Below are 18,828 nucleotides of genomic sequence, written 5' to 3'. Positions count from 1 at the left end.
CTTAATTCCTGGTGCTTCAGTCTAAGTGAGACAAAGACAAATCTGAGATTATTCTGAGATTAGTGAAGAGAGCTAAAAGGAACTAAGGTGTCCAAATCCTGTCTTGAAATATCTGAAAGGTTAAAATGTGGGGAAAAAATTTGACTTGCAGAGCACAAAGCTTAGCTATACAATAATGAATAAAGAATGTATATATATATGTGTATATGTGTATGTGTGTGTATATATATATATATATATATTCATCATTGAGGAGAATTTTTAAATAGATGCCTTAGGGACATTGAGACTCCAGTTGGTGGTTTGCTTGGTTCTGGGAACATTGAGGTACTGTTCGTCACTGAAATTTTATGATTATATGATTTAGCTGAATAGCCCAAGGACAAAACACTGGGGGAGATCAACCAGTACCTTCCACAGGCAACTGCACATGACCAAAGTCCCAGGATGTTTGTTCTCTTTCTGCTGTGCATAGTCTTTCTGGTCTGCATGAGTAAGGATAAGTCCTGGAGACAGAGGAAGGGTTGGTTGTTGATTAAGAGATGGGAAGATGCTGGGGGAGGAGAAATTTCCAGAATTGGCTCTTGGGGCTTTGGCCGATGCATGTGCGATTATGACAGGGAAACTTCTTCTTTTCACAGGTGAATTTTGTGAACATCTGATAGATATGACCACAGCTAGTCTAAAGTCCTTGGTAAAAAGGTTATTGGTGACATTTTTGGAGTAAACCTTCCCCTCCATCTTTTAAGAAAGCTGTTATCCATTCCTACTATAGAATCCTAGGAGTTTGATCTTCTCCCAGACCAATTTAGTCCATTTCATGGAGTAAGGAAGCTAAAGTCCCCGTCTTTGCTTCCTCTTCCCCATTACTGGACAAAATCATTAGGCTAGATAAGGGGTTCATTACTTGGGGACCATAGATAAATTTTACAGGCACTCCAACCTTTTGAGATTATATACAATATTTGATTTATGTCTGTATAAGTTAGCTTTCACAAGATTATCAAAGGGATCAGGGTCCCTAGAAAAGTTGGGAACCACTAGTCAATAGTAAGTTCCTGTTGGGAAGCCCCCAGACCTGGAGAACCTTCTCCATACTACATCCTTTAAGCACCTCTTTCTGTGTCTGGCAGAGCCTTCGACGATGTGTTATAAATGTAAAAAATATCATCTTGGGATATGCTATGAAGGCATGAGGTCCTGCACCCTGAAGTACCACCAGACCTGTGTTGTTGAAAACATTTACTTACTTACCAGAAAAGGTAGTGTTGGGTATAAAGTGACTGAGAAACAACCACCTTTTCCCCTTAGAGACAGTTACCTGCTTTTGTCCATGGAATACATGGGTGAGTAGGATGGGTGAGGATGGGGTGGTCCTGCAGAGGGTAGGGCAAAGATGGACTTTTCCTTAAGACAGCTTTGAGGAAAGGAAAGGTGAGTGTTCCTTATAAGTTAGGAAATAAAATCCACTCTCTGGGTCAGTAATTGATAGACTCTGTCTTTTAGCTTATTTGGGTCTAGAGAAAGATCATTGAGTCTCTGAAAAGAGGTTATTCCTAGGAATATGGTAGGAGAAAACAGAGTCATTACAGTTATATTCCCTTTCTTTCACCTCCTCAGGGCGGAGTATGTATTTTTATTCAAAACTGTCGTGTATGACCAACTGTGAGGACATCAACTTCTTAAGTTTTGAAAAGAGGACAGAGCTCATCTGTTGCAAACATAAAAACTATTGCAACCTCCCTGAGGGAGTCTAGTTCTGCATGTCTCCTGGATTTTTGATTATTCTTCAACTCACCATCCCCCTTATCTTTTCCCCCAAACCTGTATTTTGCTCTCCACTTCTAACCAATTGTAGAGAGTGAGAAAGCCAGCTGGTAGTGAAGAGTAGCCATCATAAGGAGGCTACTAGGAGATAACTGATTCTCATTAGTGATGGAGCACTAGGCGGAATTTTTGCAAATCCCCGCGCACAGCGTTTTGGTTTTCTTATGATGGTGCTGCCATGAATAGTGTTGGGTTTTAAATTGGTTATTTATTATCTCCTATATGGAAATGCAAAGACTTGTGTCAAAATAATCCCAATCTCATCCTGGGAATTCTGTGATCATACTTTATTGTCCATACCCACTCCTCTGGGCTGGGATTCTCTCTTGATTAGCTCTGACACCTGGCACTCTCCTTTTGCCCATGGGTTATGGAGATAAAAGAAGACTAACTCCAGTTTCCCAATTTGCTGGCAACGTGCGCCCCATCTTTCTCTGGTAGAGCTCTTAGGAGGAATCTCAGGCCAGGGAAAAACTGGACAGGCAAAGGGATGAGGCATCAAGAAAAATTTTAGGGGCATTTCAGTTTGTGGAAACTAAGATATGAGAAACAATTTGGTATGGGTGGAGTTATCATGGCCCTTCCTGGACAGGTAGCCAGGTATCACGTGGTTGAACTAGGTTATTGAATTGGAAATGGAAACCTTGTGCCAGAATGGCTGGTCAGTCTTCTCTCATAAGAATGTGAAAAAAATGTTGATAATAAAGCAGGTGAAGATAATAGAATGTATAGAGATGCCATGTGGTAGTGTTCCAGTTACAAAGTATCCTATGTAAGATGCAGTTATGAGTAAACAGAAGGGATGATATAGCAGAAGCTAGTGGGGGTGGGAAGAGATGCAGGTGACACGGAATGAAACAAATAGGCAGAGAGAAACTGAGTAGCATTGGTGGTGAAACAACCCACCTGTGGCCAAGGTGGTGAAGCTTCCCTGGGTTATAGAATAACCCTGGCATTTCTCTCCTTGTGAATGAAACTTACTGCAGTTCTTGGTCCTGGATTTCCACGATTATTTTTCTCCCTTACTATGCCACATGAAATTCTTACAGTAAAACAATTACCCCTCTGCTTGAAGAGTTTGGTGTACTCTCTGCCTTTGTCTGCGCCTGAAAATATAATCCTTCCTGAGGAATTCTCATCTGAGATTTTAACTGGGATGAAGAAAGTCATGTAGATAACTTTTTCAAAATAGGCAGGTTGGAAAAGCCAATGTAACATGGATATTTTGAGTTAGGGAAGCAACATATGTTTTTAAAAATTTTATTGAAGTATAGTCGATTTACAATGTTGTTTTAATTTCTGCTGTACAACAAAGTGATTCAGTTATACATATATATGTTGTTTTTCATATTCTTTTCCATATGGTTTATCCCAGGATATTGAATATAGTTCCCTGTGCTATACAGTAGGACCTTGTTGTTTATCCATCCTATATATAATAGTTTGCATCTGCTAATCCCAAACTCCCAACCCATCCCTTCCCCAGCCCCCTCCCCCTTGGCAACCACAAGTCTGTTTTCTGTATCTGTGAGTCTGTTTCTGTTTCACAGATATGTTCATTTGTGTCATATTTTAGATTCCACATACAAGTGATATCATATGTTATTTGTCTTTCTTTTTCTGACTTCTCTTAGTATGATAATCTCTAGGTGCATCCATGTTCCTGAAAATGGCATTATTTCATTTTGTTTAATGGCTGAGTAATATTCCATTGTGTATAGTACCACATCTTCTTTATCCATTCATCTGTCGATGGACATTTAGGGGAAACAGCATATTTTTATTTCTGGCTGTATATGGGCTCTCTCACCCATTGAATCACGGGGTTGGGAAACGTCATTTAGAAAAAAAAGAGAGAGAGGGATCATTGTTTTTCACTGAGTTTCAAAATAGACTTTAAAAATATTTGTGAATCAGTGTTTAGACAAAACTTGGCTTTGTTGAACAAGAAGTTTCTAATTATAAAATCTTTCCTTGATCTTTCAAGAACAAGCATTGGCATTGTCAGCAGTAGAGCATTGACTATTACATTATGTAGTGGATGATGTTGATTTGATTTTGGTGCCCTGCCCAAGTCCTTTTTGCTAATCAGTGCATCTGCGACCCAGCTGCGTTGAGTGTTGGCTTATGACAATTCACAGCTATTTACTTCTCTGGAGATTTGCCCTCTGCCAGATGGCAGCTGCCTCGCCTGCATGCTGAACTCCCAACTAGAGCAAAGACCTCAGCCAACAAATGGCCAACTCCTTCCATCAAGCTGGGACTAAGTCTGCAGTGCAATTTTTGTGCCAGAGCTTTTCCATGGGCTCTGACTAAAGCCAGTCTCCAGTTGAGACCATGTTACTGTTAACATTTCCCCTGACCTCCCTGCTTTCTTTACTCCCCCTCTAAATTTTAAGCTGAGAAGACCAAGTGTTTTCTGCCATCGTAGGGCATGGAGCTCTAAAATAAGATGAGGAAATTCCCCAGCAGTCCAGTGGTTAGGACGCTGAGCTTTCACTGCCGAGTGCACGGGTTCAATCCCTGGTCGGGGAACTAAGATCCCACAAGCCGTGTGGTGCAGCCAAAAATTTCAAAAAATAATTTTTTTAATTAAAAAAAATTTTTTTAATGTAAAATAAAACAAGATGAGGTTGGGTTAGAAAATGCAGTTACATTTTGGTGCCTCTGAGTGACAGTGCACATAGTGTGTGAATTAGCTCCTCATGAATGAGGAGAATCTTTTTTATTAGGCTTCCTTACAGCCTAGATAAAATTGCTGTAATCTTGGAGAGAATTTTCTCTTGGTTTACCCCATCTTGGGATATTCTTCCTGTTTCCATTTTCCAACTTGAACAAATGAGCAGAATAAGACCTAGGTGAAAATTTCTTTACCCCCATGATAGCACACCAAGTATCAATCCTGAAATAAGCATAAGCTCTTTTTTCATATATGCAAATTTTTTCTTCACATATCATTTTAAAGACAGTAATTTGCCTACTAATCTAAAGGTTAATTTGGAGTTGACTGGTACATAATACATGCAACCTTATGCATTAAATCAAAATAATTTTTACATATATTAAAGATTTAAATGTAATAAAATCCTTACTTCTTAATTGTTGTGACTATTACTGTTTGACCTCTTAGTGTGCGATAGACACGTGTTTTGTACTTTTCATAAATGGTCTCATTTAATCTTCACAATTTCCTATGAAGTAGCTAGTATTGTAAAACAATGTAATAGATGAAAAACCTGAAGAAGAGGTTGCCCAGATGCTAATTGGGTTAACTCAACAAGTATCACACAATTTTCCAGTTATTATTGATGCATAAAAAATGATTGTGTTCACTAGTACTGTGGGTCAGCAATTCAGAAAGTAGGTAGTAGGGATGGCTTGTCTCTGCTGCATGATGTCTATGACCGCAGCTGGAGAGACTTGAAGGCTGGAGGTGACTCGCGAGTGGGAGACTGGAATTATTCAGAGGTGTCTTCACTTCTACATTTTTGCAGTTGATACTCGTATAAGCTGTGATGTCACCTGGGGCTGTTGGTCAGAACACCTCCATATGGACTCCATATGACTTGGACCCCTGTACTGCATGGAGGCCCAGGCTCCTTACACAGAAGCTTAGGGGCTCTAAAGGCAAGTGTATATTCTAACAAGGTGGAAGTTGCATCACATTTGGAAGTCGTGCATCATCACTTCTGCTACATTCTGTTGGTTATAAGTGAATCACAAGCCTGGCCAGGTTCCACTTTTTTTTTTTTTTTTTTCGGTACGCGGGCCTCTCACTGTTGTGACCTTTCCCGTTGCGGAGCACAGGCTCCGGACGCGCAGGCTCAGCGGCCATGGTTCACGGGCCCAGCCGCTCCGCGGCATGTGGGATCTTCCCGGACCGGGGCACGAACCCGTGCCCCCTGCATCGGCAGGTGGACTCTCAACCACTGCGCCACCAGGGAAGCCCAGGTTCCACTTTTGATTGGAGAGTAGGTAAGTTGTAGAAGAGCTTGTGATATGGGAGATACTGTTGTAGCCATCTTTGGAAAATACAGTCTGTTACAACTAGTTAATGGCAGAGCTGGAATTGAATCCAGTATTTATACAATCCCAAAGCTCTCTCTCATTCTAAGCTCACTATTATATTAAAGATATTTAGAAATATTTATATAATCTAGTGATAGAGGGAGCTTTTCTAATCATGGCATCAGTCACAAAACAGGACAAAATTGATAGATTTGGAAATTCCCTGGCAGTCCAGTGGTTAGGACTTGGTGCTTTCACTGCCAGGGTTTGATCCCTGGTCGGGGAACTAAGATCCCACAAGCCGCGTGGTGAGGCCAAAGAAAAGATTGATAGGTTTGACCACATACAGAAGTAAATGTTTTTGTATGGTAAATCAAAACCATCAAAAAAACCCCCCACATAATATAAAGATTGTAATTTTCCCTTAGCTGTTGTATCTTTAGTTGAATACCTAAAGAGAATAAAGCTCCCTAAAGACCTGTTACCATGATTGTCTATTGTTGTCAAAGAAAGGATTGTGGAAATAAGAAAGAAAAAGAAGAATCTCCAGTGGGTCAGAGAGCAGGATGGAGAAGGGTAGAGAATTGATCTGAAAGGGGTAAATGGAAGAAAACCAGTACACTCCACCACCTTTACCTCTCAGCATCCATTCTCCTTCATTTACGTGGAAACTGCATTCCCAGCACGGGGAATGAGAAACTTCCCATTACAACCTTGGAAGATGATAGAAATTCAGTCATATTATCACCCAAAACTAGGAATAGCTACCCCCAGGGCTGTTTCTGGTGGGAGTCAGAGAGCCTTGAAATGAGCAAGCAATGTAAAATCTTCACTGAAGGCCCCACTCCTGTAACTGGACGTGAGGCTGAGGATAATACTCACAGCTGCATTCACAGTGTCTGCTCCACCTTCTCTCACTTCTGCCAATGTCTCAGCTGGACAGGGTTCTTGACCTGATGGCATAGTCCAGCCTTCATTCCTGTAAGATCTGAACCCTTGGCGGTTTTGTCCTTAGTGCATTGTTGCAGGTTTCTATTGAACAAGTCTGTTCGACAAGAGAGTACTAAGGATGTTCCAGCATATCCTGTGGTTTTCAAAAAAAGTTCTTCTCTTCATTGAGTAGCAGCAACCTAAGTTCCCTTGTAATCCAAATAAATCACCACAGTCAGTGCAGTGAATTTTTCTCCGCCTCTTAGCAACAGGCATTTGAGACACTGTGATGTTCTGCTCCCTCTCCCCTGCCCCCACCCTCTCTCATCACAGGCATTGTAGGTTGACGGGGGTGGGGTGAGGCATTCCCTTTATACCATAAGAGAACTGTCCGATAGGTGGCTCCCAGGTTCCATCATAAATGAAAGGTAAAGGAATTTGGAAAACTCTTTCTCAGAATAATTCCCTGGCTTATTGTCATGTTGCATACTCTTTTAAAATGTAAAACTCTGCCTATTACTACATTATTTTAATTTTCTTTTGTTTTATACCAAATCTCATTTTATTCCTGGACAGAGGGTTACCCAGGCTGGAATGGGGTCGGGTTGGTTCCTGAAGGAGACAAAAGAGAAAAATCACATAAAAGATAAAACAGAGCTTTTCCTGGTACCACTTTTCCCAGTCTTAGAAGCCTCTGCAACTGCGTGCAGGACTTGGGCTGCTGGGCCACACGTACTTCAGTGCCTCTCAGCTAGGCTGAGCTTGGGTTCAGAATGTCAACTTGAGAGACTTCAGATTTCTCCTGTCAACCAACATAGCGTTTCTTCTATCTTCCTCCTCTTAAATAAACTGTATTAACAGTGAGAATTTTCTAGGAGCTCCCCTTGTATCTTATGAAATCTAAGCTTCTACAGTAATGTTTTGCTGTTAAAAGTCTCAGAAATCTTCTCCCATGAGTCCTGAATTTCCCAACTATGTTCCTATGTTTCCTATTTGCATGGTCTCTGCAATAATTTATCTAACCTCAGCATATAAGAAAAGATATTTTGGGTTTTCTTCCAGCAGGCGGCCAGAAGTTAAGTGTACTTTCTCTAATATTACCCATGAAACCAAGTTTCTATTCTAGGGCTGTTGAAGACTGGCCATCTACCCTGAGGCATTGGCTGCTTTGAAACCACAGGCAGAGTGTAACACAGGCCCGGAGGCTTTCTCACACTTGGCCACCCTCTGGCTCAAGAGAGCACACATTGCCACATTTTAGCAGTTTGATCCAGCAGCAGTTCAAAGTATTCCTCTCTAAGGTTTGTTTCTGCACTTCCTGAAAACTTCCTATTCAAAGGGCTCCTCTTGTAACTATATTTGAGAGTAAAGGAGGTTTAGTCTTATATTCACTCCTAATTCAGTTTAATCCTATAACTGCTTCTCAGTGCAGTCTTGTTTCCACAATAGGCTCTGGTTCATTGGATGCTGGTCACCCTCTGGGACTCCTCAGCCACTGTCCTTCTTGATGTAATAAAATTTACTATAATTATAATTTTTACATTAAATAGGTAATGAGCATTTTCTTGTGCCAAGTGCTGATCTAAGCCATTGACGCACATTAACTCATTTTATTCTTACTGCAACCTTATGAAATACAGAAAGTTAATATACTTTGGTAAAGTCGCATATACAGTAGAGCTGTCATTTGAACCCAGAATTCATAGGAGCATTATTTTAAACTGATATGATACTGCTACCATAAAATGGGCCTCAATAAAGAAGTTAATGTACGAAGGCCCAGTTCCTTTATTCCTAACAATACCACCTTTCAGGGCTGAATGAATATATCAGACTTTATGGAGTGTCTGGCATAGGTGGAGCAAAAATGCAAACCATTGAGTTGGCCAAAAAAGTTCATTCGGGTTTTCCGTACCATCTTATGGAAAAACCCAAACGAAATTTTTGCAATACATGCTAAATATGGCTATCTCCATAGTCCAATGGAAAGAGAAGGCAAGTGAAATCTATCCCAGGTGGCCCTCTCATGCATATGACCCAGGTCCTAGCTTTGTTCTGTCAACCTAAATAAAGAGGTAAACCAAAGCAAGTTTGAATGACCAGAAATTGAGTTTATTCAGGAAGAGCAGAGGAATTGCAATTCGGAAAATGTATACTGTAGCAAGATACAGGCATGTTTGTTGAGGGTTTGGGGTGAGCTGTATTTATGGGCAATGAGTGCAAAGAGGGGTAAGTCCAGCCAGAGTCCAAGCAGTAAGTTCATTGGCTTGAGGATGGGGAGAGATTCCTGCTGGATGTTCATTGGTCAAGAGGTAAGTCTCAACCTTCTGTAAATCAGGCACTTATGGGAAATCAGTCTCAGTAAGTTCTGTTCTTTTCAGGGAGAATGCGTGAGATTCTTCGTTACATATCCTCCAGTTCCATTTTAGATGGAAATCTAAATCCCTTCCTCTGTTCCTCTGAATCCTTCTTCAAAGCACTATTTACCCCCTCCTTCTATTGTTCTTAGTAGCAACCCCAGCACCTCAAACAATTCCCCAATATCTATCAGATGGGAAGCATCCAATATATTTGTTGACGGTTGTGTAATTGAGTGTTAATTAATACTCTGTTAGGCCTGCTCCCTCCCCAGCAGTCTGATGGCAGTACTTGGCAACCCATAGAATTTTGTTTCTAAAGCAATGCATTGGCCCACATTGCTACGGGCTTGAGGATGTATGTTTCAGGAGGACAGTCTGGGATGAGCTTTAGCTCTCTAAAGCCAGCCCAAAGTTCAGCCAGTGGTTTCAGCTCCTCAAAACCTATTATCTTTAAAAAAAAAAAAAAAAAACCTATTATCTTTGAGATCTTCCCAGCAATACAAGATGAGACAAAGCCCCCTCAATCATGGGGAGTTTAGTTGTAAACGATCTTATCCCAAATGTAAACATCGATTTTCAAAGATAAATATCCTACTAAATGAATTGTAACCTCATGGAGTTCCATCAAATATGAGGACATATTTTTCATGAATATGCTCAGTGTTACAAGGGCTTCCGTATTCCTCCTCCTGTTTCAAACCCTGCCTAGAAGCTCAGGTGCATAAAAAGGTCGTGAATGCTCTCTTTTTATTTTCTTCTTTTTAATTTTATTTTTTGATTTTTTTTTTTATTGAGGCAAACTTGGTTTACAACATTATATTACTTTCATGTGTACAACAGTATATTTCTACTTCTGTGCATACTACAGTGTGCTCACCACCAAAAATTTAGTTTCTCTTCATCATCATACAGTTAGCTCCCTATACCCATTTCGCCCTCCAGCTGCCCCTTCCTCTCTGGTAACTACTACAGGTGACCCTTGAACAATGTGAGGGTTGGAACGACAACCCTCCACCAGTCAAAAATCCACATATAACTTTACAGTCAGGCTTCCTTATAGGAAATTCCACATTCGGGGATTCAGCCAACAGTGGATTGTGTGGTACTGTAGTAAGTATTTAGTGAAAAGAATCTGAGAATAAGTGGACCCACACGATTCAAACCCTTGTTGCTCAAGGGTCAACTGTACTCTGTTCTCTGTATCTCCATGTTTGTTTTGTTTGGTTGGGTTTGTAGTGATTTTGGTTTTTATGTGTTTTTAATATTCCATCTATGAGTGAAATCATATAGTAGTTGTCTTTTTCCATCTGACATTTCTCTTAGCATAATACCTTTAAGACCCATCTGTGTTGTTACAAAAAATGGCAAGATTTCATCTTTTTTAAAGGCTGAGAAGTATTCCATTGTGTGTGTGTGTGTATGTGTGTGTATATATATATATATGTGTGTGTATATATATATATATATATATATATATATATATATATATATATATATATATAGACACACACACCACATTTTCTTTATCCATTCTTCCACTGATGGGCACTTAGGCTGTTTCCATAACTTGGCTAATGTAAATAATACCTAGATGAACATTGGGTGTATATACCTTTTCAAATTACTGTTTTTGTATTTTTTGGATAAATACCCAGAAGGGGAATAGGTGAATCATATGGTAATTCTATTCTTAATTTTTTTGAGGACTATCCATACTGTTTTCCAGTGTGGCTACACTGATTACATTCCTAGCAACATTGTATAAGGGTTCCCTTTTCTCCACATACTCTCCAACACTTGCTATTTCTTGCTTTTTTGATAATAATCATTCTATTTTGATAATAGCACATTCATGGGTGTGAGATGATATCTCATTGTGGGTTTGATTTGCACTTCCCTAATAATTAGTGATGTTGAACATCTTTTCATGTGTCTGTTGGCCATCTGTATGTCTTTGGAAAAATATCTGTTCAGTTCCTTTGCCCATTTTTCAATCAAGTTGTTGTTGTTGTTGAGCTCTTTATATTTTGGATGTTAACACTGTGTTGGATATATGATTTGCAAATATCTTTTCCCATTCATTAGGTTGTCTTTTTGTTTTGCTGATGTTTTCCTTTGCTGTGCAGAATATTTAGTGGTCTCATTTGTTTATTTTTGCTTTTGTTTCCCTTGCCTGAGGAGTCATAGCCAGAAAGATTGCTAAGACCAATGTCAAAGAGCATATTGTTTTCTTCTAAAAGTTTTATGGTTTCAGGTCTTACATTCAAGTCTTCAATCCATTTTGGGTTGATTTTCGTGTAGGGTGTAAGATAGTGGTCCAGTTTTTGTTTTGTTTTGGGGTTTTTTTTGTTTTTGTTTTTTTGCATGTGGCCGTCCAATTTTCCCAACACCTTTCTCCATTGTATGCTCTTTGCTCCTTCATTGTAATTAATTGTTCATATATGTATGGCTTTATTTCTGGACTCTTAATTCTGCTTCTTTGATCGATGTATCTGTTTTTCTGCCAATACCATGATATTTTGATTACTGTAGCTTTATAATATAGTTTGAAATCAGGGAGTGTAATACCTCTAGCTTTGTTCTTTTTTTCTCAGGATTGCTTGTTATTTGGACTCTTGTGGTTCCATATAAATTTTAGAATTTTTTGTTATATTTCTGTGAAAAATGTCCTTGGAATTTTGATAGGGATTGCATTGAATCTGTAGATTGTTTTAGGTTATATGGACATTTTAACAATGTTAATGCTTCCAATCAATGAGTATGAAACACCTTTCCAGTTTTTGTGTCTTCTTCAATTTCAACAATGTCTTTAGTTTTCAGTATACAGGTCTTTCACCTCCTTGGTTAAAGTTATTTTGTGGTGTTTTATTCTTTTTCTGTAATTGTAAATGGGATTGTTTTCTTAATTTATTTTTCTGCTAGCTCATTGTTAGCATATAGAAATGCAAGATTTTTTTGTAGGTTGATTTTGTACCCTGCAACTTCACTGTATTCATTTATTATTTCTAATAGTTTTTTGGTGGAGTCTTCAGGATTTTCTATACATGAAGTCATGTCATCTGCAAATATTGACAATTTTACTTCTTCCTTTCCAATTTGAATGCATTTTGTTTCTTTTTCTTGCCTAATTGCTCTGGCTAGGACTTCCAATACTGTGTTGAATAAGAGTGGTAAGAGTGAAAATTCTTGTCTTGTTCCTGATTCTAGAGAGGTAGTTTTCAGTTTTTCACCATTGAGTATTAGGTTAGCCATGGGCTTGTCATACATGGCCTTTATTATGTTGAGGTTTGTTCCTTCTATACCCATTTTATTGAGAGTTTTTTTTTTTTTATCATAAGATTTTTTGAATCTTGTCAACTACTTTTTTTGGATCTATTGATATGATCATGTGATTTTTATACTTGATTTTGTTAATGTAATGTATCATATTGATTGATTTGCAGATGTTGAACCATCCTTGCATCCCTGGAATAAATCCCACTTGATCATGGTATATGACCCTTTTAATGTATACAGTAATACATTACAGTATTTGGTTGGCTAATATTTTGTTTTAGGATTTTTCTATCTATGTCCATCAAAGATATTGGCTTATATTTTTCCTTTTTGTGTTGTCCTTCTCTAGTTTTGGTATCAAGGTAATGTTGGTCTCATAAAATTAGGGAGTGTTCCCGCCTCTTCAATTTTTTGGAAGGGTTTGAGAAGAATACATATTAAATCTTCTTTGAATGTTTATTAAAATTCACCTGTGAAGCTGTCTGGTCCTGGACTTTTTTGTTTCTTGGGTGCTATTTTGTTTTTCTATTTCTTCATGATTCAGTCTTGAAAAGCTGTACAATTCTAAGAATTTGTTGATTTCTTCTAGTTTTATCTTTTATTGGCATATAGCTCTTTATAATATTCTCTTATTATTCTTTGTATTTCTGTGGTATCCATTGCTATTTCTCCTCTTTCATTTCTTATTTCATTTATTTATCAGGCCTCCTCTATTTTTTCTTAGTGAGTCTAGCTAAAGTCTTGTCAATTTTGTTTATCTTTTCAAAGAACCAGCTGTTTGATCAATATTTTCTATTGTCTTTTTAGTCTCTGTTTCATTTATTTGTGCTCTGATCTTTATTTCCTCCCTTATACTGACTTTGGGCTTTGCTTTCTTCTTTTCTAGTTCCCTTAGGTGTAAGATTAGCTTGTCTATTTGAGATTTTTCTTCTTTCTTTCATAGACCTCTATTGGTATAAACATCCCTCTAGTACTACTTTTGCTGCATCCCATAGATTTTAGGTTTTCATTTTTATTTGCCTTTAGGTATTTTTTTGATTTCTTCTTTGATATCTTCATTGACCCAATAGTTGTTCAAAAACATGTTGTTCAGTCTCCACATATTTGTTATTTTCCTAGCTTTCTTCATGTAATTGATTTCTAGTTTCATATGACTTTGATTGGAAAAGATGCTTGGTATGATTTCAATCTTCTTAAATTTATTAAGACTTGTTTTGTGTTCCAACATACAGTCTTTCTTTGAGAAAGTTCATGTGCACTTGAGAGGAATGTGTATTCTGCTGCGTTTGAATGGTATGTTCTATACATATCTATCAAATCCATTGGATCAGATGTTTCATTTAAGGCTGCTCTTACCTTATTCACTTTCTGTCTGGATGATCTATCCATCGATTTAAATAGGATGTAAAAGTCCCCTACTATTTTTGTGTTGCTCTTAACTTCTCCCTTTATATCTGTTAATATTTTCTTTATGTATTTTGGTGCTCCTATGTTAGGTGCATATATATTAATAAATGTTATGTCTTCTTGATGGATTGTTCCCTGTATCATTCTATAATGTCTGTGTTTGCCTCTGGTTATATTTTTTGGTTTGAAGTCTAGTTTTGTCTTATATGAGTATGGCTACACCCACTTTTTTTTTTTGGCTGCCATTTGCTTGGAATATCATCTTCCATCCCTTCACTTTGAGACTATGTTTTCCTTTAGAGCTGAGATGGGTCTTCTGGAAGTAGCACATAGTTGGGTCTGTTTTTTCATCCATCCAACAGCTCTCTGTCTTTTGATTGGTACATTCAATCCATTTACGTTTTGGGTGATCATTTGTCTTTTGTATTCTGGTTGCTGTATATCTCTATTTTTTCTTTTTCCTCCTGTTTCTCTCTGCTATTTTAGTTTGGTGGTTTTCTATAGTGTTTTTCTCAGTTTCATCTTTTGTTAAAAAATATTTTGTGTCTCTGCTCTAGATTTATATTTTGTGTTTACCCTGATGTTTGTATAAAACATCTCAAGTAAAATAGTCCTTTTCTGCTGATACCATCTTCATTTGCTTACATGGGTTTCATTCTTTTCCTCTTCCCCTTTTATGTTTTTGTTGTCTCAAATTATCCCTTTTTATGTTATTCATTACCAAATTGGAGTAGCTATAGTTATGTTTTCTGCTTTTTCCCCCCTTTTAACCTTTATGCTATAATAAAGTGTTAAAAATGTTTTGTGATATAAGAGTTGCAATTTTCTGATTCTGTCTCTCTAGTTATCACCTTCCTCAAAGTTTTGCGCACTTTTGCCTTTTTATTTCTGGTAGAAGAGCTCTTTTCAACATTTCTTGTGGGGCAGGTCTAGTAATGTTGATGAACTCCCTCAGCTTTTGTTTGTCTGGGAATGCCTTTATTTCTCCTTCATATCTAAAGGATAACTTTGCTGGATAGAGAATTCTTGGCCAACAATTTTTATCTTTCAGTATTTTGAGAATGTTATTCTACTCCCTCCTGGCCTATAGAATTTCTGCTGAGAAATTTGCTGATGGCCTAATGTGGTAGGGGTGGGGGGATGTCCCTTTGTAGGTTATCATCCTTTTTTTCCTTGGCTGACTTTCAAATTCTTTCTTTGTCTTTGACTTTTGACAGTTTTGTCTTGGAGGTGGTCTTTTTGCATTGAAGTAATAAGGTGTTCTCTTAGCTTCACGGACTTGTATATCTGGTTCCTTGCCAGGTTTAGGAAGTTTCAGGTATTATTTCTTTAAATAAACTCTCTCCTCCCTTCTCCCTCTCTTCTCCTTTTGGGGTAGCCATTACCCTAATGTTGCCCTGCCTAAAAGAGTTGGATACCTCTTGTAGACTTTCCTCATTTTTTTTTTTTTTTTTAGATCTTAATTCTCTTTCCTCTTCTACCTGTATCATTTCTAGATTTCTATCTTCTAGCTGGCTAATTCTGTCTTCCATATGATCTGCTCTATTTCCAGTGCTTTCTAATGCATTGTCCATCTTGTTTATTGAGTTCTTCAGCTCCAGAATAATTTCTGCTTGCTTCTTTCTTAGAGTTTCAATCTCTTTGGTAAAGTATTACTTCTGTTCATTAATTTTATTCCTGAGCTCATTGAATTGCCTTGCTTGTAGCTCATTGAATTTCATGACAGCTATTTTGAATTCTCTATCAGTTAGACTGTAATATTCTGTGACTTTAAGTTTGATTTCTGGAAAATTTTCATTTTCTTTTTGTGTATTACTGTGGTTCTTCATGGTGCTTGATAAGTTGTTCCTCTGCCAGTACATTTGAAGAAGCAGTCACCTTTCTTCTTTAGATTAAGCTTTTATTTTTTTTTAACTTGATTCTAATGATTCAACAGGTTAGAAATTAGAGGTCTCTCTTTTGTTTTGCAGTAAGTGGCAGTATAGTACAAGTTTTTGGGGTTTCTTGCACCTGAACTGCCTCTGGTTATGTTTGAGAGTCTGCACTCTGTCACGGCTGTAGCCCAGTGCCCACCTTAATGCTGCTTGTGCCTCTGGAGTTATTGGTGTCTTACTATTGCCAGTGTCTCTGGCTTCACCTCCTAGGGCACAGGGACGGCAGGCACTTCCACTGCAGCTTGGATCTCCTGAGTTGCACTCTCCACTGCTGTGGGGGAAGAAGGGAGCTGGGATCAGCATACCTCTGCCATTTTGGGTATTGTTGGGTTGGTGGGAGCCACTGCTGTAGGTGGTGGCGTAGGGACCAGAATTGTGGATGCCTCTGTGGCTGGAGGGATGAGTTCACAGGCTCCTCTGTCCCTGCTGTTCAGTTACCTCTGTCTGTGAGCACCGCCGCAGCTGTGGGGCCAGAGGCATGTGGCTACCTCTCCTGATGCTACCAGGTTCTCTGGGGCTGCAGGCTCAGCCAAAGTGGCCAGGGACCCAGGATTGTAAGCAACACTTGTGCTGTTGCCCTGGTTCTGCCTCCTCTTTGTATTCCATCTTTTAGATATAAAGATGTATGGGTTTTCTGGCATCCTGAGTGTGTTGGGAAGAGCTGCTCTGTTGAGTTGTGGATGTTTAACTGATCGAAGGGGAGAGACAAAGGATGCATCTCAATTTGCCATGATACTGATGTCAATACCATTATTTTTTAAATAAATATTCTGTAATTTGAAAGCCCACAATTGGCTACAAAAGTATGAGCTGAAGTTTTGAATCTACTACATTGCTTTGGGAAGACCACCATTGTAGGCAGGGGATTTCTATATTGCTCTCTATGTGTGAAGAGAGATAGCAAGAGGATTAAATAATATTATATCCCCAAATGAATCAGGAGTCAGAGAGGTGACTGTGTTGGTGTTACCATATGTGCAGGGTGATGGGGTAGCAGAATAGGTTGCTCATCTAGATACATAAATTTTCTGAAACACAGTGTAATAGTTTCTATGTCATTTCTTTATCTGATACATTCAAAACCTCCCAGGAAGTCTTTGCTCTAAATTCATATAACAAATATTATCTAAATTGTAAGATGCTTGTGATCTAAATGGCCTCTGTGGAAATGGAGAGAGAAGCCAGCTAATCCAGGATGAACATGTTGTTCACAGTAATAGGAGCCTTCACAATTGGCTACAATGTAGAGATAAAGGAATTCTTCTTACCCGGTACTATCTATCTCCCAATCAAGATTGGATGGGAAGAGTGACTTCTTTGAATGAGAAAGCAAAGGCACTGTGAAGAAAAGAGAGTAAGGAAGGGGAGGCAGAGAGATTGCCAGTGACAGCAAAGGCAGGTACATGGGAGAATCTGGGGAGGCAAGCAGTGGAAATCTTGATGGCAGTTTTTGAACAGTATCAGGGGACTTCCTGATTAGAGGGCAGTGCCTTCTCTTCCCTCCTTCTGAGGCAGAAGCTCTCTATTACTCTCTTGCTGAGTTCCTGGCTCCCGTCACTAACTGTAGTATGAGTGAGGGAGTTTTTGATTCTCCCCTCTACTGGAAGGTAACATATGAGTTCACATGATCTGGAGCCTTCAGAAGATCATTGAGTAATGGACAAAGTTCCTGTTACAGTGTGCTAAAGCTTGGGAAATTTTGCCTGACCTAGGCTTGGCTGGGAAATAGGTTGTCTCCCAAGAATCCTGACACTCCCTGCAGGCTCTCTCCTTCATTTTAGCCAACTACCTCCTCTTCCCCTCCCAAGCCACCTAGAGAACACTGCCAATTTCCAGAAGTTTGGAACATCTAGAAGGGCTCTGGTGGGTTGCCAACATTCTCCAAGAGTTGGGAACTCTATAAATGAAGAGGAGACACAAAGAGAGCCTCCCTAGCCATTAAATGCAAGCTTTTTGGGCTCTATGCATTCTCTGACTGTTTCGTAGACTGTGACCATCCAGAATTGTAGACTGGGGTCCAGTCTCACCCAGGAACAATTACAGAGCTCAGTGAACATCCTTGATGTTCACTCACCAAGGAAAACCGGACAGTCTGTTCTGAACCTGAGCCTCCATCTTCAAAGAAGATGGAGGCTAGAAGAAACTGTTCCTGATTCTAGGGAACAGGAACACACAAGCCCAATCTAAGCCTTGGTGGCAGGTAAGGTTTAACAGACCACTCTTTCAGCCACCGCCCCTGCCAGGTTCTTCCTCATCCCAAACCAGAGCCTTAGCTGCATGCCCTATAGCCCACTGCCCTCTCTGGGCAGAGAGCGGCTCCTGCTGGCTGAGGTTTCTGACATCTCTTCTGGCTAGGAGGGCAAAGCTACTATGGAAAACTAGAAAAAGCATTCCATGTTCTTACCTGAGCCCAACCATACGGTTTTTATTTGGGTAGTCCTGGTGAGCACACACCTGCTTCACTCTTGGCCTGGGGAAACAGAGATAATGGATCCCACAGTGTCATGTTTGCAAGTGTCAGCCACTTCCAAATGAACTTCTGAAGAAAACTGTATGAAGTTAAAGTCAGTGTTATCATTCTGGTAGGCATTGTACTTGGGTTTTTTTGGGTAAGCAAGAACAGACAGAATGCACAGCTAGGGGTCAGTATAACCTCTACTCCCTCTTCTCCAGCCTGACACGTCAAAGTCCCAGAAGCCTGTAGTAGGAAGGACACATGATGGGCATCCATTGTGACTGCAGTCCTAGAAAATAGGTTGGGGACTGTTGCTTAGGGTGGCTTGCAGGAGCCTCCCATCTGAACTCATCACTCCTAAAGTTGGTGGGCTACTATCAGAGCTCCGGACTGGAAGGCAATAGCTGGGGTGATGGGATGGGGCTTGAGAGAATGGTCTCAAGGCAAAGCCCTGTCTGCCTTAGAGACTGAGATCCTGGTGACTCAATCTAGGAAGAGTCTCAGTAGATGGGGTCATGGAGAAATCTTTCAGAGAAGTCCTTATGAAACAGTTAGTGGTTATTCCTGGCCTTCCCACAACTGATCCCCTTTTCAGCTACGTTACATGAGTTAAGCTCCTAAGCCCAACATG

At 39.4% G+C, this 18,828-nt stretch overlaps 1 protein-coding gene across 1 annotated transcript; it reads left to right on the top strand.

Annotated features, from left to right (window-relative positions):
• The first annotated feature begins 386 nt into the window (after window positions 1-386).
• LOC111165496 (prostate and testis expressed protein 2) lies at window positions 387-3,305 on the top strand. The gene is made up of 3 exons (XM_022556259.2): window positions 387-523; window positions 1,134-1,262; window positions 1,621-3,305. The coding sequence occupies exons 1-3, from the start codon at window positions 448-450 to the stop codon at window positions 1,755-1,757; spliced, it is 342 nt and encodes a 113-aa protein (XP_022411967.2). The 5' UTR covers window positions 387-447; the 3' UTR covers window positions 1,758-3,305.
• The last annotated feature ends 15,523 nt before the right edge of the window (window positions 3,306-18,828 follow it).

This window comes from Delphinapterus leucas, chromosome 7 (genome assembly GCF_059928025.1).
Source record: "Delphinapterus leucas isolate spDelLeu-1000000601 "Yukka" chromosome 7, BTC_Dleu_Yukka2, whole genome shotgun sequence".
Lineage (NCBI taxonomy): Eukaryota > Metazoa > Chordata > Mammalia > Artiodactyla > Monodontidae > Delphinapterus > Delphinapterus leucas.
Note: the sequence above shows the minus strand (reverse complement) of the source record. Positions and strands in the feature narration are given on the sequence as shown.